Consider the following 27,037-nt stretch of genomic DNA (forward strand, 5'->3'; position numbering starts at 1 on the left):
TTCTGCCATGAGGAAGATGTTTCTCTGAATGGCCCACTTCCACATGCTCTGAGCCAGATGAGACAACTGTGGAGAGTGTGTACCTCCCTGCTTCTGTATGTAGTACATGGCAGTCATGTTGTCCGTCCGGATCAACACTACTTTGTTGCACAAATGTACCTTGAATGCTTTCATCGCCATGAAGATTGCCATCAGTTCCAGAAGGTTGATGTGCATCTTTTTCTGCTGTGTCGTCCATAGTCCCTGCACTGTGTAGTGGAGTACATGAGCTCCCCATCCCTGGAGACATGCGTCCGTCGTCAGTATTATCGGTGGTACAGGCTCTTGGAACGGTCGGCCCTTGCAAAGGTTTTGTGGGGTCCACCAATGCAGAGAGCTGTATGCACGACCGGTCACCAACACTAGGTCTCTCAATTGTCCGTGGGCCTGATTCCACTGACGTGCTAAGCACTCCTGAAGCGGACACGTGTAGTCTCGCGTGCGGGACTATGAAAATGCAGGAGGCCATCATGCCTATCAACTGCATGAACACTCGTGCTGGAAGCGAGTGTTGTGGTTTGAATTTGCGTATCAGCAATTGCATGCTGTTGATCCTCACTGAATTTGGCTGTGCTTTGGCTGCCAGAGTGTCTATTGTCGCGCCCAAGTACTGCCGTACGTGGGCAGGCTGAAGGTGGGACTTTGGATAATTCAGTGAAAATCACAGATTGGGAAGAAGGTGAATGGTGTGGGACATGTGGGTAGCACATTGCTGGGCCGACTTTGCTTGGATAAGCCAGTTGTCCAGATAAGGGTAGACGTGAACGTTCTGTCTCCGTAGGTGTGCAGCCACTGCCGCCAGGCACTTGGTAAACACCCTGGGTGCTGTTGTTACTCCGAAAGGGAGGACTTTGAACTGATAATGCTGATCCTGAATGGTAAATCTGAGATAATGTCTGTGTGACAGGTGTACCGGTATATGGAAATATGCATCCTTTAGATCTAGTGTTGCGAGGAAATCTCCCTGACTGAGTAACGTAGAACCTGCTGTAATGTGAGCATGTGAAAGTGTTCTGACAAGATGTACTGGTTCAGAGGCCGGAGGTCCAGTATGGGTCTGAGGGACCCGTCCTTTTTTGGGATCAGGAAGTACAGCGAGTACACCCCTGTACCCCTTTGTTCTACAGGCACAAGCTATATGGCTCCTTTTTGCAGCATGCCGACTACCTCCCACTGCAATAACTGTATATGCTCTGTGGACATAGGACGGTGTCTTGGGGGTATGTTGGGTGGAGTGGATGTTAACTCCAGACAATAACCGTACTGGATAAGCTGCCTCACCCACCTGTCTGTAGTGATGGATTTCCAGACGGGCAGGAACTGCTGTAGTCTCCCCCCGACCGGTGTTATATGGTCGGGGGGTAGTGACAAGACGTCACTGTTTGTTAGTGGCGGAGGATCGGGAGCTGTTGTTTCCATGACCTCTGCCCTTGGTGCTGTTTCCACGATAGCAACCCCTATTGTTCTTGTTGTAGGTGGTCTGTGTGCCTCCTTTACTGTACTGTGTCTGCTGGGACACCTGGCCTCTAGAAGCTCCTCTATTGTTGGAGCGACAAAAAGAACCACCCCATAACTGCTGCGACTGTAGAGCCCCCATAGACTTTGCAGTCTCCGTGTCCTTTTTAATTTTTTCTAAGGTGGTGTCCACATCTGGGCCAAATAAGTAATCAGGGTTAACAGGCTGATTGAGTATGGTGGTTTGTTTCTCAGGCTTAAAGCAGAGATTCTCAGCCAGGCATGTCTTCGTAACATGACGCTTGAATTAATAGCCCTGGCTGCAGTGTCTGCTGCATCTAGCGCACACTTAATAGATGCGTTGGATATAAGTTTCCCTTCTTGTATTAGCATTTCTGCTGCCTCCTTATACTCATCTGGCAAGTGTTGTAACAGGGTCTCAAGTGTATCATAATGAGCCCTGTCGTATCTGGCTAAGAGTGCCTGTGTGTTGGAGATGCGCCAGACATTGGCCGCTTGAGCTGCCACCCTTTTTCCTGATGCTTCTAGCACTTTAGACTCCTTGTCAGGGGGAGGAGCATCACCCGTGGTCTGCGAGTTTTCTCTTTTACGAGCATTTGAAACAACCAGAGAGTCCAATGGCAACTGTCTCCTGATATATGTAGGGTCCACATGTGCTGGTTTATATTTTTTCTCAATCCTGGGGTTTACCACTCTTGCCCTTGTAGTCTCCTTAAAGATGTCTCCAGCGTGTTTCAGGACACCTTTTAGCATGGGTAGAGTCTTGACAGTTCTCTCTGAGGTTGAGAAGGTGTCAAATAAAAAGTCCTCTTCCATAGGGTCAGCATGGAGCTGGACATCGTGATTTTTTGCTGCCCTCTCAATAAGCGCGTTAAACGCAGCCGTGTCTTCTGTAGGTGAGGTTTTAACAGCATAGATTTGACTGTCAGGGGCATTTTGTGGCTCCCTTGGGTCAACAGTGTCTGCCCAGGGTTCAGTGTGGTCTTCTGGATCAGTGTCTACAGGATAACTGTAAACCTCATTGTCACCATCCCCTACATCCACATCTGAATGTGTGGGTGAAAAAGGAGCAGGTTCTTGACCATATTGTTGTAGAGGTTCAAAAAGAAGAGGTGATGTTGCAGAATCCCTTTTTTTCTTTAATAGAATATAATACGACTCCATAGGCTGTTCTGGGGTGATTTTTCGCTTGAAAATGGAAAGTCTACCAGTCTCAGCGTCGATGAACTGCCTCGACTGATCTTCCTGCAGAGGCTGTCGATGCTTTGTGGCACCTTCAGTAGTAGCAGGCTTTTACCCCATGCACACCTTTTTGGCAGCCTCAATGCCAGTCTTAGGGGCGAACGCCTTAGGTGTCACCGGCGGCGGCAATACAAACCTAATCGGTGCCGACGCCTTCGGAGTTTTACTGACTGTCTTTGGGGGCGGAGTGGCCTTCGGTCCGACAGCTATAGCTTTCTCCTTAATGCGCTGCAGCGAGTCGGACACCTGCTTTGAGAAAGAGGCGGATGGTTGTGTTGACTCGACGGGGTCCCTAGAGCCACTGCTTGGTTTGGGCTCGAGGTCTTTGCTGACCTTTGCTTTGTCGAGTCGACGTTTAGGATCGAGAACGTTCTGTGTGCCGAGCTCTTTGTTTGTGTCGACGGTCTTCGGCGCCGACTTCATTGGGTCGATGTCTTTGACCTTATTCTTCGATGCCCCGGTCTTCGGGTAGACACTCTTTAGCGACCTCTCCGGGTCGATAGCACTCTTTTGTTTCGTCGGAGCCGATGTTTTAGAAGCCTTCGATCCGACCAAAGTAAGTTGTACTTTCGGTTTCGATTTTGTTTCCGGTGCTTTCGGTTTTGTAGTCACCGATGTTTTTGGTTTCGATTTCGATCGATCAACCGATGGCTCTTCTGAATTGTCCGTAGCCGGGCCTTGAAGCGAGGCTGTAGAACTATGCGTTTGATCTTGGGTAAGGCCTTGTGGCAATCCCTCAACCTGAGCCTTATAGAGTGTCGGCCCCCATATTAACGGTTGGGCCTAGCTCCTCGCTCTAGCTATCTTCTACGGCCCCAAAGGCCTCATCGTCGTCTCCTACCTCGTCGACGACGTCTTCATGTTCGAGCATCTCCACATCCTCTGCGTCATAACTGGAGTCAATCTCCGATGCAGGATCCAACAGGTTCCCTTGAACCTCCTGCTCGACTCCTTCATCTTCCTCAGCATCGAAGATGTTCACCGGGTCAGGTGCCGTCTGCTGGGCTTCCTTCCGTACCGCACGTCGAATGCGAAGTGTTTTCTTGGATCGGAACCGCGAACAAGCCATACACCTGGCTTCATCGTGATCCGGAGACAGGCACTTGTTGCACACCAGGTGGACATCGATGTGAGGATACTTGGAGTTGTAAACGGGACATCTCTTGAACAGGCTCCGTTCCATAATGGATCGTCGATAAGGCCTCTGGCGTTGACCGAGCCTCAGTGCTGAATAGCCACGCAGCTCTTCTTGACGTCCGGCTCGAGGATTGAGCTGGAACGAGTACTTGGCACCGATCGCAAAGACAATACGGATGATACCTAGAGGCCTTCAAGCCAAATAAAAAGTTTTCTATTGATTCCGAACTTGAGTTAACAAATATACATCCGAACCAAATGGCGGAAAAAAACAATCTGAGGATGGAGGGGATGCCCATGCGCACTGTAGTCCAGGGGAGGAGCCACCTATCTCGTGATACTTCGAAGACTCTTCCAGGACAACAATGTGCAATCATCCGGACCCAACACTAGGTGGCGATCTATGCACAGATATGAATTCAGCAGCCCACATGCCAAGAACAGATGCATACTGGTAAGTAGCATATTCCTTATGGGTGTCTAAGCTTAGGTAAGATAGACGACTGTGGGAAAATTTGTATCCTTGCTGGACTGGGATATGCTAGAGCTGTAGACGTGTCTATTGTAGCCCCTAAATATTGATGTATATGAGAGGGCTGTAGGTGCAACTTGGTGTAGTTAATTGTGAACTATAAGTCTTGCAATGTTTGAATTGTTTGATTTGTGTGTTGGACACACTGATTCAATGACTTGGCCTTTATGAGCCAATCGTCTAGATAAGGGAAGACATGTATGTGCTGTCTTCTGAGATGTGCTGCTGCTATTACTGCTAGGCACTTTGTGAACACTCTTGGTGCAGTTGTCACCCCGAATATAAGGACTTTGAATTGATAATGCTGTCCTTCCAGTACAAACCTCAGATACTTCCTGTGAGAAGGATGTATAGGAATGGGGAAGTAAGCGTCTTTTAGATCTAGTGTTGTAAGGAAGTCGTCTTGTTGCAGAAATGGGAGCACTTGTAAAGTGATCATATGAAAACGATCTGAGTGTATATAGTGATTGAGTGGCCTGAGGTCGAGAATTGGTCTTAGTGTCCAGTCCTTTTTGGGTATTAGAAAATACAGCGAGTAAACCCCTGTTCCTTGATGTTGTAAAGGAACTATTTCTCTTGCGTCTTTTTGAAGAAGTGATAGGACTTTTTGTTTGAGCAGCGTAAGATGTTCTGCAGACATTGGACGCTGTCTGGGTGGTATGTGTGGAGGGGTAGCTGTAAGTTGGAGGCAGTAGCCATACTGGATAATTTGTCTTACCCACTTGTCTGTTGTGATGGAATTCCAGACAGGTAGGAACTGTTAGTCTGCCCCCCACATGAGTGGAGTGCTGTTGGGGGAGCAGAGGGAAGTCACCGTTTTGTGGTGGAAGAGGTTTGATTATTGTTGTTGCCTCGACCTCTTCCTTTATTGTTCTTGCCTCTATAGCCTCCTCTAAAATATCCTTTACTGGAGGATGCCTGTGTATTGGACTTGAAGGAAGCAGTATTGTCTGCTCCAGTTTGTTTGGAGTCTCCTCTATAGAAGGAGCGACGAAAGGAGCCTCTAGCTTGTGTGGATTGCAAAGCTCCCATAGATTTGGCTGTATCTGTATCTTTATTCATTTTCTCAAGTGCTGTGTCTACCTCTGGTCCAAACAATTGATGTTGGTTGAATGGCTGATTTAAGATGGTAGTTTGCACTTCCTGCTTAAATCCTGAAACGTGTAGCCACGCATGACGTTTAGTAGGACACTAGTGTTTACAGCTCTAGATGCAGTGTCTGCTACATCAAGTGCACACTTGATTGAGGCATTTGAAATTAACTTGCCTTCTTGTATAAGGTTGTTTGCCTGTGCCTTATATTGGTCAGGTATATGTTGTATTAATTTTTCTAACTGATCATGATGAGCCCTGTCATATCTTGCAAGGAGGACTTGCGTGTTAGCTATAAGCCATGTATTAACAGCTTGTGCAGCTATCCCTTTGCCTGAAGCCTCTATCATCTTAGATTCTTTATCAGGGGGTGGTGCTTCACCCGATGTCTGTGAGTTCGCTCTTTTCCTAGCATTTGAGACAACTAGGGAATCTAAGGGTAGCTGTCCTTTAATGTGGGCTGGATCACCAGGAGCAGGCCTGTATTTTTTCTCAATTCTAGGGTTTAGGAACCTAGCACATACAGAATTTGAACAGACCTTTGTGATTGTTCAAATGTATCTAATACAAAAATCGTCCTCTTCCTCATCTGAATGCATAGTGACCCCATGATAAATGGCAGCCCTATTCAGTAAGTACCCAAAATCAATATTGTCTTCTGGGGGAGAAGGTTTTGATGGATATGACTGTGGGTTAGGAATGGCTGGCACATCTTGTGGGTTTAGGTACTCCCAATCTGGATCATCAACAGGGTAGGGAAAAGGCTCATCTGGGTCTACCCCTTCCCCTATGCTATACTCATCATCATTTTGAGGTGTATGTGGTGAAGAATGAGGAGGAGAGTGTTCAGGAGAATTTAGAGGTGCATTGTTAGGGGGAACAGGAGATGAAGGAGAAGGAAGTACGGGAGAAGAAGGGTGCATAGGAGACGTGGCAGAGTCCTTCTTCTCGACAGGCACTGCAGGTGTAGGTGCTGTGTCTAATTTCCTCTTCCTGTGTGGTGTAGTGAATACATGACCTGTGTTTGGGTCAATGTAGATCTTCTTTCGTGGAGGATCAGGTTGGAAAAGTTCTTCTCCTTGCGGAACCTTTGCCGGTGCCAATTTTTTCGGTTCCGGGCGTGGTTGCTGCTTATCTTTAGCCTTAGGAGTTGTAACTGTATCCTTTGGCGTAGATTTCGGCACCAAAGGTATTGTTTTCAAAGTCGTAGGTTGTTTCGAGGGCTTGGGAGCATCGGAATCAGGCCTTGTAGGTTTCGGTACCGAAGATATTGGCTTTGGAGTGGATGCTGGTCTGGTCGGCTTCGAGGCATCAGACGCTGGCTTCATAGTTTTGTCTTTAAAAGTCAACGGTTTTGGAGCCAAGACTTCTTTCGGCTTCGTTGCCGAGGGAGCAGGTGGGATTGGCACGTGCGGCTTGCTCGGTAAGGAGCTACCGGAAGGCTTGAGTATTTTCTTCGGAGCCAGGCTCGATGGCGGGGCTTTCGAAGTGTGTTTTTGGTCACGACTGGGCACCAGAGGCGGATTGTTGACTTTTGCCTACGATTTGGGTGGTGGGTATGGGGCCGGGGCAGTAGTACTCATGCGATAGTATGGAGTCATCTGAGTCGTCTGCCTCTGATAAGATTTGGAGATTGTCTGAATCTTCTTGGGGAACGAGCGGAACTTCTTCGTTGAAGATATCCACAGGTTCTGGTGCCGATCTCTGCATGTCGTGTCGACGGGCCCTCTGATCTCGAATGGTTTTCTTGGATCGAAAAAACGCACAGGCTGTGCAGCTGGATTCGTCGTGTTCTGGCGATAAGCACAGGTTACACACCTCGTGATGGTCACTGTGAGGGAACTTTGCTCCACAGTTGGGGCATCTTTTGAATGGCGTCCTTTCCATGAGGTGTAGGCCTCACAGCGTGGATAGGCTTACCGGCCCGCATCTATGACCGGAATCTAGCTGATGGAGTCGAGACGATGTTTGTCGATATCAAAAGTAGTTTGGTGAAGTTTGAATACGTTTTTACGCGTCTAAGTACTTGAAAAATAGATTTCGTACAGGAGTGGAAAGTTTCATCCAAACCCAGTGGCGGAAAAAAACAATCTAAGGATGGAGCCGATGCCCATGCGCACTATCGTCCAATGGAGGAGTCACCTATCTCGTGACTACAAAGACTTCTTCCAAGACGACAACAACATACAATCATCTGAGCCCAACACCAGGTGGCGATCTAATGCACAGTGTAAGATCTGCAGCTCATATGCCTCGAACATCAGTGTATTATTACATAAGCGCGCAGATAAATCAATGGAAGCAAAGAACAGTACATACAATTGTTCGTGCCATTTTGAGCACTTTTTGGCTCAAATGCACAAGTAACTTACCTTCAGTAAATATATACCTGTAAGAAACATTAGTTAGTGTTAGATTCCTTACCTTAGAATATCCCTAGGCGTCAGACTGGATCCGGAAAGTTTTCGTCAGCAGTACCCCTGCGTGTCGGTAGGCGTCGTCTGCGGCTCCGCATCCATCGTCGGCGTCGTGATCGCCGGGATGACGTTGGAGTACTTAAGATGCCGCCCTCGCGCGCTGACCTCAGTTCTGTACATAGCTTTCCGCACCAGGAACGCAGAGCCATGCAAGAAACTGAAACTGGTACCATGAAACTAGGGCCCTCAAAGGGAGATACCTTAACCCTAGATATCGGTTCGCAGAACGGGGAGGATGGATGGGGCGGTAAGGAATCTAACACTAACTAATGTTTCTTACAGATATATATTGTTACCGAAGGTAAGTAACTTGTGCATCTGAAAGAAACACGTTAGTGTTAGATTACTTACCTTAGAATAGATATCCCAGCAATACCAACCCCGGTGGTGGGTATGCGAACCAAAATCACACCAGAAAGTCCTGGAGAACCGAACAGTTGAAAAAGCCATCTCTCCTGACTTGGCTGTCCAGGCAGTAGTGCTTAGCAAACAATTGCAGCGAGGCCCACGTAGCTGCCTGACAGATGTCCTGCAAGGTGCAAGTCCATGCTGTGGTACAAGTGGAATGGGCGCGCAGCCCCACAGGAGGCTCCTTTTAGCCAAGGAATAACAGACCTTGATGCACAAAACGACCCATCAAGAGATGGTCCACTTGTGCGCCGCCCGTCCCTTCTTAGCACCCACGCAACCAACAAAGAGCTTGTCATCCACCCGGAACTGGCGTGTGCGGTCTAGATAAAAAGAGAGCGCACGTTTTGGGTCCAGACAATGGAGCCTCTCTTCCTCCTTTGAGGGATGTGGAGGCGGAAAGAAGGTGGGCAAGGTGATGGACTGCCAGATGTGAAAGGCCGTAACCATCTTCGGCAGGAAAGAAGGACGAGTCCTCAGAACAACTTTGTCCAGATGGACAGAGGAAAGGAGGCTTAGAAGACAGAGCCTGGAGCTCACTCTCTCTTCTGGCAGAGGTGATGGCAACCAGGAAAGCAGTTTTAAGAGTCAGAAGACGGAGAGGGCAATTATGAAGTGGTTCAAAGGGAGCGCACATCAGATAAGTAAGCACCAAGTTCAAGTCCCACTGAGGCATCACGAAAGCAACAGGAGGGAACATGTGTGTGATGCCTTTCAAGAACCTATTTACAACAGGGGAATAGAAAAGAGAAGGCTGATCAGGAAGCCTTAAGAAGGCTGAAATGGCAGAGAGATAGCCTTTGATAGTGCCCAGAGCAGAGCCCTGATAGGCAAGAGAAAGAAGAAAGAGGAGAATCTCTAAAAGAGGGGCAGAAAGAGGATCCATAGCCTTTGCTGTGCACCAAGCCACAAATTTGTTCCACCTGCAGGCGTATACCGTTTTTGTGGAGGGACGCAGGGCTGCTAGAATCACATCACAGACTTCAGGAGGCAAGTCAAATGGCCTCAACTGTCGCCGCTTAATCTCCACGCATGTAGGTGTAGACTGGGCAGGTTCGGGTGGAAGACAGAAGGTCCTCCTGAAGAGGCAGACAAATTGGGGGATCGACTGACATACTGAGTAGCTCGGGATACCAGTATCTTTTTGCCCAGTCCAGATACACAAGGATGACTTGGGCCCGGTTGCGCCTGATCTTCTTCAGCACTCTGGGCAGAAGTGGTATAGGCGGAAAGGCGTACAACAGACCGCAACTCCACTCGAGACGAAAAGCGTCTCAGAGCGAATGCCGCCTTGGAAATTCCAACGCGCAGAACTGATGACATTGCGCGTACTCTTCGGTGGCAAATAGATCTAACCAAGGCTCTCCCCACTGCTGGAAGAGACCTTGCGCCACGTCCGAGTTCAGACGCCATTCGTGATCCATCATGCACCGGCGGCTGAGTTCGTCCGCCTGGCGTTCAGGGAACCTGCCAGGTGTTGAACCACCAGGGTGACGCCCTGGTTTTCCAGCCAAGTCCGAAGGCGCTGAGCCTCCTGACAAAGGGTTCACGACCCCACTCTGCCCTGTCTGTTGCAGTACTACATGGCTGTGGTGTTGTCCGTGAACACCTGCACTACACTTCCCCGGACAGAGGGAAGGAATGCCTTCAGTCCGTGAGCCACCACTGCAACTGTCTTGCAGTGCCCTCCGAGATCAGGACGTGGTCGGACAGGTTGCCCTGATGCTGTGCCCACTGGAACTTCAGGTCCCACTGAAGAGCCCGCATCCGCCACCTGGTGTGATGCACCAGCAGGATGCAGGAGGCCATCAGCCCCAGGAGCCGCAGCATCATCCTGACCAAAACTCGGGGTAACAGCCGAAAGATCTGAATCAGAAGCTGAATATCCCGAACCCGCTGCTCGGGAGGATAAACCCGAAACTGCGCCGAGTCCAGAACCGCTCCGATGAAGAGGAGCTGCTGAGAGGGGCATAGGTGTGACTTCGGCACGTTGATGGAGAACCACAGCGAGTGCAGGAGATCAGCCGTAGTCTGGAGGTGGGAGACGACTGTCTGGGGCGCGTCCGCCTTCAACAACCAGTCGTCGAGATAGGGGAAGACTGAAACTCCTAATCAGCGCAGATGAGCTGCGACCACCGCCATCACTTTCGTGAACACCCAAGGGGCACTGGTGAGGCCGAAGGGGAGCACGGTAAACTGAAAGTGTTCTTGACCTACCGTGAACCGCAGGCAGGACGGGAATGTGGAAATATGAATCCTGCAAGCCCAACTCTACCATCCCGTCTCCAGGGTCTAGGGCAGCCAGGACCGGAGCTAAAGTCAGCATCTTGAACTTCTCCTTGCGGAGGAAACCATTGACGCTCCGTAGGTACAAGATAAGGCGCAGGCCCCCTTTGCTCTTCTTGGGAACCAGAAAGTAATGGGAGTAGCAACCACGTCCTACTTCTGGCCCAGGAAGGCGCTCGATGGCCCCCTTGGTCAGGAGGGCCATAACTTCCTCCTCCAGAAGCTGCAAGTGATCCCCCGACATGCCGTGGTACTGCGGTGGCATGGCTGGAGGGGTCACCTCCAAGGGGAAGGAGTACCCCCTTCGGACGATTTGCAGCACCCACCTGTCCGAAGTGATGGTGCTCAAGTGGAGGAGGTGATGGCGAATTCTGCCCCCACTGGCGTTGAATGGGCCTGAAAGCTCGGACTAGGAAGACTTTGAGGCAGATGCTGCGGGAGTGAATGTGGACTGACCGGGCCTCTGTCCCCCTGCACCTCCAAGGCGGTTACCACGTCCGCGTTGAGGTTGGTTCTGCGGCCTGTGGATGGACGAACGTGTGGGGGCGCCCCTTACTTGGCCACAAAAGGGGCGAAAAGCAGAAGTCTACTGGCGCTGGCCCAACAAGCCCAAGGACTTGGCCGTAGCCCTGGAGTCCTTGAAACGCTCAAGCGCACTGTATACTTTGTCGCCGGCCATCGAAGGGCATGTCCATGAGCGTGGACATCCCCCAAAAAGTTGGCGGACCTCAGCCAGTCGTGGCGACGGATCGCCACTGTCGTGGAAATCGCTCTGCCCAGCGAGTCTGTGGTATCAAGTCCACATCTGATGGAATAACGTGCTGCATCAAGCCCCTCAGCAATAGCTTGGGCGAGCCGAGCCTAGGCCTCCTCCAGACACTGGGGCAGCACGTCAGCAACTGTATCCCACAAAGAGTGGGTATAACAGCCCAAAAGGCATGCGGTGTTGATGGACAGCAACCCCAGACTAAGTGAGGAGAACAGTTTCTTCCCAAACTGGTCAAACCTTTTGGATTCCCTATCTGGAGGGACAGACAGGAATGCGGTCTGGGACATAGAGGCCTGGATCACCAGGGTCTCGGGGGTGGGGTGTACGGACAGAAAGCAGGGGTCGCCCGGAGCCGGGCGGTGGCATCGGGCCATGTTCCAATCCACAGGGGGCACTGTGGAGTGCTTGGACCAAGTGCCCATCAGAACGTTCGTGAGGACCTCATTGAACGGCATCAGAGGCTCCGAAGAGCTTTATGGCGGTTGAAGCACCTCGGTGAGGAGATTGGTCCCCACGGCCACAGCTGGGAGCTCAAGAGCCAAGGTCTTGGCTGCCCTGCGCAACACCACACCATAGGTAGCACCCTCCTCCGTAGCCACAGAGGGAGGAGAGATGAATCCAGTGTCAGGCGATGTGTCAAGACCACTGGCCTCCCCCAGCTCATCTGCCCAGTCCTGACTTAACTGGCACTATTGTGCCAGAGGGTCCTCAGACCCCTCCCAGTCCTCCCCTTCATCCGTGTCCTGAAAAACAGGCAGAAGTGACGGAGCCGGGTCATAGGTGAATTGCTCACCCAACGACGCTGGAGACGGCGCTGAGTGGCGCCGCTCGGACGCCAGACCCAGACCAGGGCTGCAAACCGGGGACGGCGGTATCGGAGGACGGCGCCGGGAGTGACACCATCAGGGTCGGCCCCAGCGGAGAAGTCATGAGGTCAACTGGCATCGACCGGGATCCAGGCCTGGATCCCCCGGGGCCCTAAGGCACGCCGACAGGCCTTGACTGAGGGAAGTGAGTCCTCTTGGCCACGAGGAAATCACAAACCTCCTCCGGCGTTGCATGCAGTCCAGGGGCCGGAGGGTATGGGACCGGATGTGATGACTGCGGCTCCGGTGGAGCCGTGCGGGTGGTGCCACCTGAACCCTCGGCCGAGTCGCGCGACCGGCGAGGGGAGTCAGAAGAGCAACGCCACTTCTTCTTGGAGGGCCTCGACTTACCTGAGTGCGAGGACTTGGAGCCCGACGAACAATGAGGGCTCCGGCTCCGCAACCGCCCCCTCGACCGGGACTTGGATCGGCACGGAGCCAACTGCCGGACCTCAAGGAGCTTGCTGGACCGCTCCAGCCTAGCCTTGGACGGCAAGGCCTGGCAGTCGGGGCACGACTTGTCTTCGTGGTCGGCCCCTAGGCAGTAGAGACATCGGTGATGGGGGTCGGTAACCAACATCAGTCAGTGACAGGCGTCACACGGCTTGAAACCGGGTATCCCTACCAGCACCAGGACTCGAAAAGAGATAGTCAAAAAGACCAAAAAGTTAGTCAAAAAGTGACTAAGGGTACTAGCTCTTCCCGGATCTGCGCTTGGTGCCGCAGAAAAAAGAAGAACGGATGTCAGCGCGAGGGCGGCGTCTAAGTACTCCGACGACGTTATCCCAGCGATTACGATGCCGACGACGGACGCGGAGCCGCAGACGACACCTACCGACTCGCAGGGGTACTGCTGAAGAAAACTTTCCGAATCCAGTCTGATGCCAGGGGATATTCTAAGGAAAGGAATCTAACACTAATGTGTTTCTTTCAGATAGATAAGACTATTGTCATGACAATCCTAAATTCTCAACCTAGGCTTATCCATTTAAGTACAGTTGAGAGGGAGGGAATAGGGTGGGATGAGCTGATGAGGGAAGTAAAAAGTTGGGAGGATAAGGCAATTCATCTAAGAATCGTGTGGCATGCAACCATCAAAAATAGTCCTCCATACATGATCAAACATTGGTGCCGGATCCTGCTTCTTGCAAATAGCGTGCTCGTGTGTTATAGTCCAAGAAGTTCGAGGACAATTTGCTCTGTGAAGGCATCTCATCTAACCTTTAATTCTGAGTAAACAGATTTTTTGCCACTGACAGCAGCAATAACATTCCTCCTCCCCAATGTGACAAGGTGCATTCTCTGTCTAAAGCGTCATGTAAAATAGCCAGGTTGGCTAACGGCTGAAAGACAGTCACTAGTGGAGGTCAGTACTTGCCACAGGTCTAACCTTTAGTATTTCGGTTGAGGCACGACCAAAGAATATGCAAATATTTGCAGCCTGTGTTCTTGCATCACCTTCAGAGATCATTAATTACAAATGTTGCCTTAACCAATCTGAATGGGGCCCAGTACCAGTTTTTTAAGATCTAAAGTAAGTGTATTTAATCTGTGCTTCCCTAAGTCTTTGTATGTGTCTTTACATAGGCAGCATTGTAAACTAAACTGAAAATGCATAGTGGCAAGCAGCATAATAACCTGGCATGACTGTACTGGCAGCTGCCTCTCAGAGTCGGTCACATAAAATGCTTAATAAAATGAGAGATCAAGGAGGCTGGAGGGTCATATGTGACTTCAATGAAGAGATATACAATGCTTAACTCCGATTACAATAACCTGTCCTTCATTGTAGAATCATCATTAATGATTATAAAGAAAAAGTTACTTACCCTAGGTATTGCTCTTTCCGGTAAGGACTGTATCTAGCCACAGTTTCTACACCTTTTGAATATTTCTCAGGTGTCAGACTGGATCCAGAAACTATTCAGCAATGCTTCTGCATGTCGGAAGTTGGCACTTTGTGAGTCCGAACGGACGCTGTTCCACTCTGGAAAGGACGAGCAAGGCCTACATCACTGCACTGTATGTTCCCACACACTGTGCCAGTTACTTTCAAGACTGTTAATGTCCCTAGATGCGGAGAACCAAAAGCAAATTGGAAGACAGTGTGAAGATTCTTAGACTTGGGATCTTATTAATAGGTAGAGTTCAAACACAGAACGGGAAGGATGGGAGGGTTGGTGCGGAATCTGTTGCTAGATAAGAGTTTCTACCAAAAAGAGTGTTACCGAAGGTGATTAACTTGCTTTTTGACAGAGATATCTAACTGCATATTACTCACCTTTTGAATACATACCAAAGTATTACCTAATTGGAGGTGTGCTGTGAAATGACTCAACCCAAACTAGAGAGTCCTGTAGATCCGTGCATGCAAAATGCCCGTGCCGGCAGATTTGGCTGTCCCGATAACAATGCTTCTTGAACGTATGGAGGGATGCCCATGTAGATGCCTGTAAGATTTCAGGACAGGAACTCTGCATTCTAACACAGTCGTAACAGCTTTGGCCATGGTGGAATGGGCTTGCGGTCCTTCTGGAGGCTGCATCTTTGCCAATAGCAGATCTTAATGCAGAGCGCAATCCAGCGTGAGATTGTAAGCTTACGCATAACCTTCCCATTTTCGCTCCATCATACCTCACAAAGAGCTAATCGTCTACCCGGTGGTCTTTGCGATTGATCGATGTAGAAGCTGAGTGCTCTTTTTGGGTTCAAGCGATGGAGTCTCTTTTCCTCCTTAGAAGGGTGAGGCAGAGCATAGCATGCCAGCAGGACGTTGGTTTGGCCGATCTGCAAGGGCGTCCCAACTTTCAGTAAAAAGGCTGCCCTAGTTTGCCAAACAAGATTATTGGGGAAGAAAGTGGAGTATGGTGGATGAACACAAGGCCTGAAGCTCACACGTCGGGAGGAGATCCTGGCAACCAGGAACACAGTTTTGATTGTGAGAGGTCTTAAAGCACAGCTGTGGAGCAACTTGAATGGAGTGCACATTAGATAATTAATAACAGGATCGAGGACCCATTGGGGAATCAAAAACAGTGAAGGAGGAAACATGAGGTGAAGCTCTTTCAAGAAGCGCATCACAACTTGTGATTTAAACAAACTGAGCTGATCTGGCATCCATAAGACCGAGATAGCCGAAAGATGACCCTTAACTGTGACCACAGCATGCCCTTGCAGGAAAAGAAACAGAACAAATAATAAAATATCTATCAGTTAGGCATGGAGAAGACCAATCTGGTTAATTCCGCACTAAAACACAAACGTGGCCAAGGTGACATCAACTACATCTGGAAGAATGTCAAAGGTGTCACCGCTAAACTTCCATGCATGAAGATGGAGGTTGCGACGGCTAGGGTTGAGAAGCTGACCTGTCTGCTGTGATAGCGACCTCACTGAAATCCGGGACCGAGGCTTAATGATCAGGATAATAACCTGAATATCCAGGACTTTTTTCATGGGGGAAGGCACAAAACAGAATTGTGTACAGAATGGGTCAGATGGAAGGTAGCGTTTGATAAGGAGTCATGTGTGACTTTGGCATGTGTATAGTGAACCCAAAGTATGATAGCAAGTTCAACGTAGTTTGAAAGTGGTTTATGACCACCGTAGGTGAGCCTCCTTCAACAGCCAGTTGTCGAGGTAGGGAAAGACTAGCACCCATGACCTCTGAAGTTGTGCTGCCACCAATGACATCACTTTCGTGAAAATCCGAGGGACGCTGTTAAGACCGAAGGGGAGCAAAGAGAACTGAAAATGCTCCTCTCCCACCATGAACCACAGATGAGCCAATGGGCAGGCAGGACGGGAGTATGGAAATAAGTGTACTGCAGATCCAATGCCACCATCCAGTCTCTGGGGTTGAGGACAGACGAGACTTGGGAAAGGGAAAGCATTCTGAATTTCTCCTTCTGTAGGAGGAGATTGGAAGGGCACAGATCTATTCCTCCATCCTTCTTGGGCACCAGAAAGTAGCATGAACAACCATGCCCTACTTCTGGTGCTGGAACCCTCTCGATAGTCCCCTTGGCCTAAAGAGTTTGCATACCCTGCCCCAAAATGGAAAGATGGTCCTCTTTCTCTCGTTGTGTAGATGGAAAGTGCGGTAGGAACGAAAGCATGGGTAAGACAAAGCTGTTGCGAACAATTTGCAAACCTATCTGATGTGATCACTTGACAACCTGGATAGAATTGGTAGATTCTGCCTCCTACCAGGTGGTTGTGACCCTGTAAGGGTACACTAAAGAGGTGGTAGCAGGGGTTCGTCAGGATCAGTGACAAGATGACCTTGGCTGCGGGAAGTTGAGCACCTGCAAAACTGCTGTGATGGGACAGCCAGGGGTAAGGTACACCTTGTCCGAAGCCATGATAGAAGTATGGGTATTGCTGCTGGCGAAGCTGGGAAGAAAGGCCCAAAGAGCGAGTGGTAGCCATACTGTCCTGGAAACTTTCAAAGGCAGAGTAAACCTTGGCCCTGAACAAGCAACTCCCATTGGGCAACATCAGGGAGGAATGGACATTGCATGAGAACCCAGTAAATTGTAGCCACGCATGCCGACAAATGGCAGCACTTGTGCCTATAGCCCATCCAACAGAATAAGTGGTATCCAAGCCACAACGAATCATGAACTTGGCTGCATCACGACCATCCTGAATGGCCTGAGAATTAACTATGCAAAGGGCTTCCAGAACACCAGGGAGTAACTTGTGCCACAGAGTCAAAGAGGGCAATATGAGTCACTGCCCAACAGGAGGCATTGATCAAACACAGGACCAAACTAGTCGAGAAGAGCTGCTTTCCAAATGTTGGTTTCAATTCCCTCTAAGGGGCAGAAGTAGGGAAATTGTGGAGTTAGTCCGGTTAGTAGAATTTTGCGCCAGACAGCTCTTTGGAGAGGGGTGCTGTGCCATGAAAGTTGTGTCACCTGGAACAGGACAGTGGCGCCTGGCAATCTTTCAGTTAACTAAAGGGACCGTACAAGGCTTAGCCTAAGCTCCTAGGGCAGGGGTATCCGTGTTAAAGCCTCATTAAAAGGGAGGAAAGGCCAGGAAGAAATCTGGCAAGGCTGGTGAACTTCAGCCAGTGCATTCATTTTCACCTCCATGGTGGGGAAGTGGAGAACAAGGCATGGCCATGACGTAAGAGGCATATTCTTCTGTGGCTGAGCCATGAGTAGAGAAAAGGGCTCTTTCTGGATAAGTATCAAGCCCACTATCCTCTTGCAGGTCTGCATACCAATTGTCATCAGCATAGGGCTGAGAGAACTCATCAGCCTGGTTATAATCATTATCAGAGTCCATTCTGAAATAGGAGTGTATGGAATGTTGTCTGCTTTGTGAGAAAGTTACTGCAGAAACCTTGGTGGGATTTGGTTGTAACATCAGACGAAGTTGGACTGGCATTGAGTCACTATCGGAAAGGACAATTAGGGCCACCTCATCAGGTGGCGCTGACGTACCCAGGCCTGGGTGTGGACTCCGGGTGCGGCATTGGTTTTGAAGCAGAGGGCAAAAGTGTCTCAGCGGGCCCAGCTGCTGCCAATGGTGAATAATCCAGATGGAAGGCCTTTCAGCTCCAAAGGAGAGCAGCAGGAGCAAAGCTGCATGGAACTCTTCAATCTGGCACTGCATGGCTGAAGGCCCTGGATACTCTGGTTGTGCTGGACCTGCTTCAGAATCGGTCCCAAAGTTGGCCGACTTCGGAAGCAAGTACAGTACAGTCGGCGCCAACGACTAGCTTCATCTGGTGATTGGGAATGGCATGAAGAAGCAAAACCCTGCTTCGACTTTCTATGTTTTTTGTTCTTACTGAAGGACTTGCAGCATTATCCTCTAGAGCAGTTCTGTAGACCCCGGAAACAGGATCAAGCCTTGGAGTGGCCCCAGCGCTTCGTCTTCTTGTGCTTGGCGACAAAGTTTCACCTTGTATTTCGTGATGGCCTTCAGGTTCATCGACGCTCAGTTCTTGCAATATTGGCCAGACACCACAGGCAGACCTAGTGGGGATCTGTCACAGACATCTGCTTGTGACAGTACTTACAGGGCTTAAAACCGGTCATCTTAGGGTGCGACATCTCTTGCATTTTGTGGGAATTGAAAGATATTTTTTTTTTAAACGAAAATCTCTCAGAGACGAGAGCAGCTCAGGATCCACGCTTGAAAGCGCAGAAAGAAAGGAACTGGTGTTAGCGGGCATGAGTGGCCCTTATACATGTCCTGGATTTCGTTTCTGGATCGGAATGGTGTCAGTTTGGAACCACAATGAGCCACCTTCCGGCACGCAGAAGAATTGCTGAAACGTTTCCGGCTCCAGTCAGACGCCGGAGAAATATTCAAAAGGTCAGGAATCTGCGGCTAGAAGTCTCTACCAGAATGCTTTGTTAGAATAAATAGCAAGTTAATACCAAACTGCCAAAGCAGTATCGATTGATGCATAGCAAAAGAAAAATTCTTCAAAGCTGCTTGACTGACTGTGGTATCTGCTCTAGCATCTGCATCTACACATTCATGTTTATCAAAAGTATCAACAGATCTCCATGGCGCTCTGCTAAGTGTCATCTGCAAGGCTTCAACAGCTTAATTTGTCCACCCTGGTGTTCAGGGAACCCGCAAGGTGGTGTGCCACAAGAAAAAGGTATTGGCGGTCTGCCACGTTCAGAGATGCAAAGCCTCCTGACACAGGGTCCATGACTCTGCTCCACCCTGCTTTTTGCAGTCCATATGGTGGTTCTGTAGTCCGTGAGCACCTGCAACAACTTCACTCTGATGAAGGGCAGAAAGGCTTTCAATCCCCACTAAGCTCCAGAAATGGAGCTAGTCCTCTGTCGGAGACCAGGTTGCTCTGATCTCCACCTCTTCCAGATGGCCTCCAGAACCCAGACACAATGCATCGGTAACCAATGTAAGGTCTTGGTTGGGTAAGGACAGGGGTCTGCCACTGACACAATCGTTGTCCTGAAGTCACCACTGCAGCTCTTTTACAGTCTCCTCTGAAACCTGGAGCAGATGGGAAAGATTCTCATTGTGCTGTGCCAACTGGTACTTCAGATCCCACTGCAGAGCCCGCAAATGCCATCTGACCTGCAACAGTAGGCCATGAGTCCCAGCAGCCTCAGTTATCCTCAATGAGATCCGAAAAGGTGGGCCTGCAGGACGGTATGTGGAAATAAGCATCCTGCAGGTACAGCGCTACCATCAAGTCTATAGGGTCAAAAGCAGGCAAAACCTGGCCAAACTACCATTGGTGTGTGATCTGATGTTGATTCATGTTTCGATGTCAAGTGAGGTTAGTCATTCAAGATTGAGAGATTGACTCAGTGACCATTTCAAACAAGAAACACCTTGCAATTGCCCTGTGTTCAGCATTGGTACAGTGAACATTGACCGGGAAAGTCAGAAATGGCAATGATGTCCATGATATTCTCTCTTCCTAGATCTCTGTGGGAGTCTACTGGGGATATAAGTGAAAGACATAGTAAAAGGCCTTACCTGGCATTTTTGTTATGCTTCTTTCACTCTTCTTTGTACTTGAGGCCTTCAACTTTGCTAAGCAGAGACCTTTTATGCCTCAAGGGACCTCTTGGACATATTATAAAATTCACATTCTTTAGATGAACCCAAGGATGGTAGGGGACCACCTATACTAAGTGTGGGTCATTGCCAGTTTTTGTTACCCGTTAGGAGGAACACGTCACAAATATTGATGGGTCTAGAATGGGAATAAAATACACCTTAAAAGATATAAAAATCGGAGTGAACAGCTTCATTAACAAAAAAGACCGTTTGAAACCTGAAATAATTTGAAACCTGAGCAAAAAGTCTCTCGCATCAGGGTGATAAAAAGTCCTACCATGGTTCAAGTTCACAAAAGTTGGAAAAAAGATGGTACTGTAAGGTAACTACCAGGACAAGGTATTTTAAGAAATTGAAATGTGCAATGTCAATATAGTTTACGTACAATGCTGCCTGTCTGGGTGCATTTGTATTAATGTTTCAAGGGGTTCTGTAAGCAACAAAGGAAGCGTTTATGTAACAGTCTTGCTTTATGTAGAATTTTTCTTTTGTTTGGAACACAAAAAAATTAAAGTCATTGAAGAAACTTATCCTTGCCTAGGCTATGATGTGATTATTTTCAGGTAATCATGCTAGAGGTACACTTTCATTTATGTGAAATTCAAGTGCTCAAGGATACACACATGCAGATGGCAATATTCAAAAATGTATATATATATATCTATGAAGAAAATGCAGAAATAATCTTTGCAGTGTAATCAGACAATAGGATTTACCCAATTATGAATTATGCCTGAAAATCCGACCATTTATAGCAGTGGTCTCTTCCTTTTCTGGTAGAGGGTGGCCACACTGCTCCCCACCAGCTACAGGATTGCACACACAGGCCACATCAGGCAGTTAGTGTTTCTTGCCAAAGAGGCAAAATATAAAATATAAAAGACTTTCTGAAGTCCTCTCAGTTATTAGCAGACAATGCAAAGGAATAATGATTTGTGCTAAACAACTCCTTGTAAAAGAGGCATTACTGCAAAAGAAACCAGAAATGAGAAATAGAAGGCACCATAATAAACTCAAAGGGACCAATAAACAATAGATCCTGACTTTCCAGGATATCAACCTCTAACAAACTCCCATCAGCAACTAATTTGCACCAAGTCTCATTTCTCAGATAGCTACGATGTCCTCAATATAGTGGGCTTACCTCTCGCTTAGACCTCTGGGACGAGCGTTCCAAGACATCATCGCTGGAGAGGTCAGACTCCTCAGAAAAGCTTAAGTTCCGGCGTAGCTGCAGATCTAAGAGCAGGGAAAAAGGAAAACCTCAAAACAAATTTATATTAGACACAACAGACATAAGCATCAGTTTCAATTATCATGTTGCCTACTGAGGATTATGATTGAGTATGTCTGACAGTCATTATCTTGCCAGCAGAATCCACCCATCATTGATGGTCTTCAACTGTGTAGCAAGAGTGCTACGGTTTAAAACAAGCAAATGAAATGTTCCCTCCTGGCCCATAATTGTAAGCAAAATTCATCCATAGTTGGCATACAGAGAACTCTTCACCCCCATCACCACTGCATCTGTTGCATTAATGATGCTGTCTGTCTGCTTCTCATGACTTCTCCTTAAGGGGGTGCACTTGTGAATAGCCTCTCAAACATGTGGACAGTCATATCGATCTATGATTCCAGCAAAAATGGGCCCTTTGAGAATGCAGTCTCTAGGAGCCTGCATCACAGATCTATATTGCGTATTCCTGAAGACAGAAGTCTCTTTGGGATTCAGCATCACCATTACACTTTGGCTACAACAAGAACACACAAGAGGCAGAGGTGGATAAAGTAAATGCAGAAGCTAAGGGCCACCTATTTTGCTGATTAGTGAAGCACAATGTCCACCTCCATATTTTCTTCCATAGGTAAAATCACAGGACCTGAAGCGCTGGATCAAACCCAGATCCTGAGCAGGACCTGGAACCTCAACACACAAAACTGTGGATCTGGAAGTAGTGGGAAGAAGACTGCCAGTAAACCGATGTTCATGAGTTTACGTCACAGTTCGTTTACAGATAGCCATTGCCAGTGCAGCACGGTGTAGTCCTCTACTCTCTAAACAACTCATTTAAGGAACTTAGCTTATGGCCATTCACTTTTAACATTTTGGATTTGTCCATTCTTTTTAATTTTCTTATGCTAATAGTACACGCATATGTATTTTTTTTAAAGGCAACTTATCTGATGTGTATTTGGGTTTCTAAACTAGTAAAATAGCCTGAAACCAACATATTTAAGTGCACGTGTGCTCATGTAGATGGAGTTCCCTTTTAGCGTGTCTGCATCCAAGGCAAACTTTGTAACAATCTAGTGAATATGAGGCCACAAGGACTAGAGAAAGGAAATCATGTCAGCCCCAAGTTACCAACCCAAATGAGCCATTTTTTTAATCTACCTATAAGTCTACACTTAGATTTGCCTTTAATCAGAAAGATAACTGGGAATCTGGGCAAGTTCACATTTTTGCACGAGATGCAGTGGAGCGCAAACTACAAAGACTGCACCATGGCTACTTGCGAATACGAGTGAGGTATGTCGATATGGTATGGAACATGTAATCCTATGCACATTAGGGAGATAGCAAATCATTCACAAATCCTTAAAGCAGCACCGTGGCAGGAAAACAAGCAGCAGCAGAGGGGTATGTTACTATTTTATGCACTAGTTGTGGTGTATTTTTAATGGCATAATGGATGACTCCTCACTATTCTTAGGATAGTGTGAACATAGCCTTCATCGTTAGAGACTGATTGCAGCCAGGTACATACCTATTTTGAAATTTGTACTTGACTAATACCAGGTTATGCTCTAAATAGGACCGCTGCGATTTTTACTTTAATGTGATATTTGTATCTCTGCAAAATCTGCCCTTATCCAATTAACATTGTTGAGCTAATCATCTTCTGACCCAAAAGCAGAAGGATTTGCTAGTGACACTGCTCAAGTCTTTGAAACTTTGTTGAGGAGTTCTCATGTGTTGTGTCATTCGCTACAAAGAAAATGCATGATTCACTTAAGTCCAGAAGAGCGGAGGCTTTCCTGACTGATTGGTGATGGATTATATGGAAATGGGAAATTTTGTGTTTTTACAGACAACTGTGTGTCCTCAAAGAAAACACATGTGATTATCAAGTCTCCAGCACTGTTCACGTGGCTTGATGAGCATGATTTCTCCACACCGAAGTGGAGATGGACAAGTTACTTACGTCCGTCAATACTCTTTCTGGTGGATATTCTAACTGCACATTCCTCACCTTTTGAATTTCACCGGACACTATACTAGATCTGGAAGCCGTTCCAGCAATTTCTCCTAATTCTCTAAAGTGAGGGCATGCAGGTGTACATAGCTGTCATCCCTGCATGCTGACACCTATATAACGATGAAACATTATGCACCATAAGATGCAGAGCATTAGTACAGATGAATAAATGGTAGTGCACAGTCTAACTGTGAAGCTTATTAAATCTAGGCATCCATAGAGCAAACCGAGGATAGGTTGTGAGGAATGAGTGGTTTGATAGAACCTTCACCAGATAGAGCATTAGCACAGGTAAGTAATGTTGTCTTCTGATATTTGCTTCTCACTACAGATTCCACACTTTTTTGGTAACAGATACCAAAGCAATACATACCACTGCAGAATAACAAAAGGCACAGGGGGAACCCATTTGTAAGCTCTTTCCATAAATGCATAACAACTGTTGACTTAAACAGGGAGGGCTGATCAGGCAAACTTAGAAAAATCCAGAGGGCCAAGAAATAACATTTAAAAGTATGCACTGCAGACAGGACAAAAACTAGCATACCAAAATGTTCAGCTTGCAGCAGATGGACAAGATGCTAGTCGCACCAGATTGCAAACTTTGCCCTACGCTCAGAGAAAATAGGCAGCATGGATTGGCGGACCGCGCCAAGTTGACATCCATAACATTTACAGCCACTCAACTGGTTCCACTCAATCCCCAAGCCTATCAACTGGTTCAACTTAATCTCCAAGTATAAAGTAATAGGTTGTGGAGATGCTGATGACACACCCTGCCCTGTTTCTCCAACAGGGGCAGGCAAGATGGAGTACAAATGCTCAGCCTCAGGGAGTACCATAGTCTCAAAGCCCAGTCCAGGGCCATCAGGATGATCTAAGCCCAGTTTCTTCAGATTTCTTCCGAACTTGCCAAAGTAGTGGTAGACGGAGGAACGCATAGAAGAAATCGGAAGATGGAATGCATGTCCCAGTGAGACTTAAGTTTGAACTCTAGAGCACAAGAGGCTCACAGTGAATGTTCTCAGCCAAGACATGCCAATCTGTGTGAAGCAGCTGTAAACTACCTCATGGTGGGCTAGATGGCATCTGCTAAGCTTGTCCACTCCAGCATTCAGGTATCCTTCTAGAAGGTTTACAGTCAGTACAATCCCCTGAAGATCTAGTGCCAAAGTCTGAGAGCTTCCTGTCACAGAATACTCGACCGTATAAGGTTGTTGTACCAACACATTGTGTTGTCCATCAGAACTGGAACAGGGCTGCCCTCGATGGAAGGCAGAAAGCTGTTAGAGCTAACTGGATGGCACATAGCTCCACAACACAGAACAGAATCCTTTGTTCCATCAGAGACCAGAGGCTTCTGATCTCCAACTTTGGAGAGATGATGTAGCCTTACGGCTAGAGTGGTCGACCTTGAAGCTGGAGGAACCGGGTTCGAGTCTCGGCAACAACGCTCAACACCTTGTGATTCTGGGCAAATAACTTAATCTCCTCGTGCCTAACAAAAATGAATGTGTCCATCTGTAGTGAAACTGGTGCTCATGTAAAGCAATCTGATACCAGATGTCTTCGGTCTAGTTCGCACTATATAAAACTCTACCAAAAAAAAAAAAACACTCATGCAGGTGGCCTTCCCAGCCCATAGCCAATGCATTTGTCACCATTGTGAGCTCTGGGTGAGGTAGTGACAACTGCCATCTACAAGCCAGATTGGCCTCTTTCAACCACCATTAAACGTCTCTGGCACTTTCATCTGACATGTGGATGTTGTCCTTGAGGCACCCACAGTGCTGATCCCACTGAAGGCAAAGGTTTATCTGGAGAGCCTGCATGTGCAAATGTGCATGGGACACCACTAGAATACACAAAACCAGGAGAGCAAGAAGACTCACAACCGTCTGGACAGGAAACATCAACTGAATTCAAAATATTATGAACATTTCCTGACAGTTTCAGGACCACTGTATGGTTGGGAAGGCTCTGAATGCCATGTACACAACTACCCCTATAAAGGGAATCCTATGCAATAGCCAGAAATAGCATTACAGGCCACTTTAGGAAAAACCTACAGACAAAAGCAGCAAGCCTTTGTGAATACCAAAGGGCTGAGACGAGCCCAACGGGCAGAACAGCAAATTGAAAGTGTTCATTCCCTACAAAAACATGTGAGGTAACGCCTATGGAACTGCAGGACAGGAAAATGAAAGTATGCGTCCTGCAAGTCTAAGGACACACTCTAGTCCACCGGGCCCAGAGTCACTAGAACTTGGGCAGAGGTTAGCATTTTATTTACAAAAGAATGCATTTAGGAATTTAAGGTCCAAAAAGTATCTTTTTGAGTGGCAGTAAATCTCTCTTCCTCAGGTCTTTTTCCGTTGCCCCTTTGACCAGTTGCAGCAAAGTCAGGAGGAACCAGGGAAACAAAAGAAGTGCAGGGTCCTCAAAAACCTGGAGGACCTATAGGTCCAAATCAATTATGCACCATGTGGTTAAGTGAAAAAGCATTCTGCCCTCACTGGCCAGAAGTGACTCCAAAAGAAGAGGAGGATGGGGGAGGGATGGGGGGGAAGAATCAGAACAGCCTGGCTATGGTGGTGGAAAGGGAAGAGTAAGGCTATATTGCTATTGATTCTATCCTCTACTGCCACCACACAATCCTTGAAGACCCAAACAGAATGGGAGGGCTGCGTTTGGCAATAAGCCAGACCCTGGGAGTAAACGCTAAACTTCTGGAATTGCTGGTAAAACTGGCAGGTCAGAGCCAGCATGTCTCAGAAGTGAGCTGATACACAGCTATCTTTGAACCATTCTTCAACTCAATCCATCAATCTCCCAAAACATACTGGTGCTATTTAATGGCATGTCCACAAGGGATGACTGCATATCACGAGAGAACCCTGTTACATGCTTTCAGGAGCGACAGCGACTGACGACACTAGTGCCAATAGCGTAGCAAACACAGTCTGTACAGTCCAGATCACCACGCAACATATACTTGGCGACATCCGGCCCATCATGTATTGTCTGGGCTAAAGTGTTCCAAAACTCCTCGACAGAGATGGCAAGATCTTGCTTGCCATATCCCCAACAGTATATCTGCATAGCAGAGAGATTTCACTTAAAAAGCGTAAGGCTAAGATGTCCCTTGTGCTAAGTGTGTCAATGTATTTAGATTCTCTATCAGGCAGAGAAGTAGGAAAGGCATAAGTCATAAGTTCTTATATAGCGCACGAATCAACAAAAAGGTCTCAAGGCGCTTAGCAGAAAGAGACAACGACCTTGAGTTAAGGAAGGTGACACTGGTTAGTTAGGGAAGACCCATGCTTTCAGACCCATCCGAAAGGTCTAGTGGTTAGAAATGGACGACAGATGAAGGGGTACTTTGTTCCAGAGTAGGGGGGCTATATAAGAGAAGGCCCGACAGCCATTTCTCGTAGTTCTGGCCCTTGGTTGGACCAGGAGGCATTTGGAACTGGTTTACTTTGGTGGCAGTAGTCTGCACCACAAAACTATCTTGTGAGGGATGCTGAGTGAACAAGACTTGATCACCAGCAGCAGGCCTGCCGAGATTTGTTATGGGGTGACTAAAAGCAGTACAGAGAAGGGCTTTGCCCATGCCACAGCTAAAGCATCTGTCAGGGCTAGATTGAAAGGAGTTAATAAGGATTCTCAAGATGAAGGTTTTTTTTTTTTAATCTGCCAGCATTTTAGCCTTTGCTTCTATAGTAGGCAGTTTAACTCTAGACTAGAACCTCTACTGTCTTGCATACAACCACAGCAAAGAAAATAAATTTTTCACTAAGGAGGTCTTGCTAAAATCAATCATCAACATAGTGTGGGCACAAGTTGTCATCCCCTTTATCATCTCAAAGAGTTTTCTGAAT

General features: G+C 47.8%; 1 protein-coding gene across 10 annotated transcripts in view; it reads right to left on the reverse strand.

Annotated features, from left to right (window-relative positions):
• Window positions 1-27,037, reverse strand: part of MICAL3 (microtubule associated monooxygenase, calponin and LIM domain containing 3) — a 2,050,293-nt gene that overhangs the window by 357,154 nt on the left and 1,666,102 nt on the right. For all 10 annotated transcript variants that reach the window (XM_086952901.1, XM_086952911.1, XM_086952910.1 and 7 more), the window contains one exon: window positions 21,038-21,132. In XM_086952901.1, the coding sequence (XP_086809027.1) occupies window positions 21,038-21,132 (95 nt within the window). The remainder of the gene's footprint in view (window positions 1-21,037; window positions 21,133-27,037) is intronic.

The sequence above is a fragment of the Lissotriton vulgaris genome, chromosome 1_2, assembly GCF_964263255.1.
Source record: "Lissotriton vulgaris chromosome 1_2, aLisVul1.2, whole genome shotgun sequence".
Taxonomy (NCBI): domain Eukaryota; kingdom Metazoa; phylum Chordata; class Amphibia; order Caudata; family Salamandridae; genus Lissotriton; species Lissotriton vulgaris.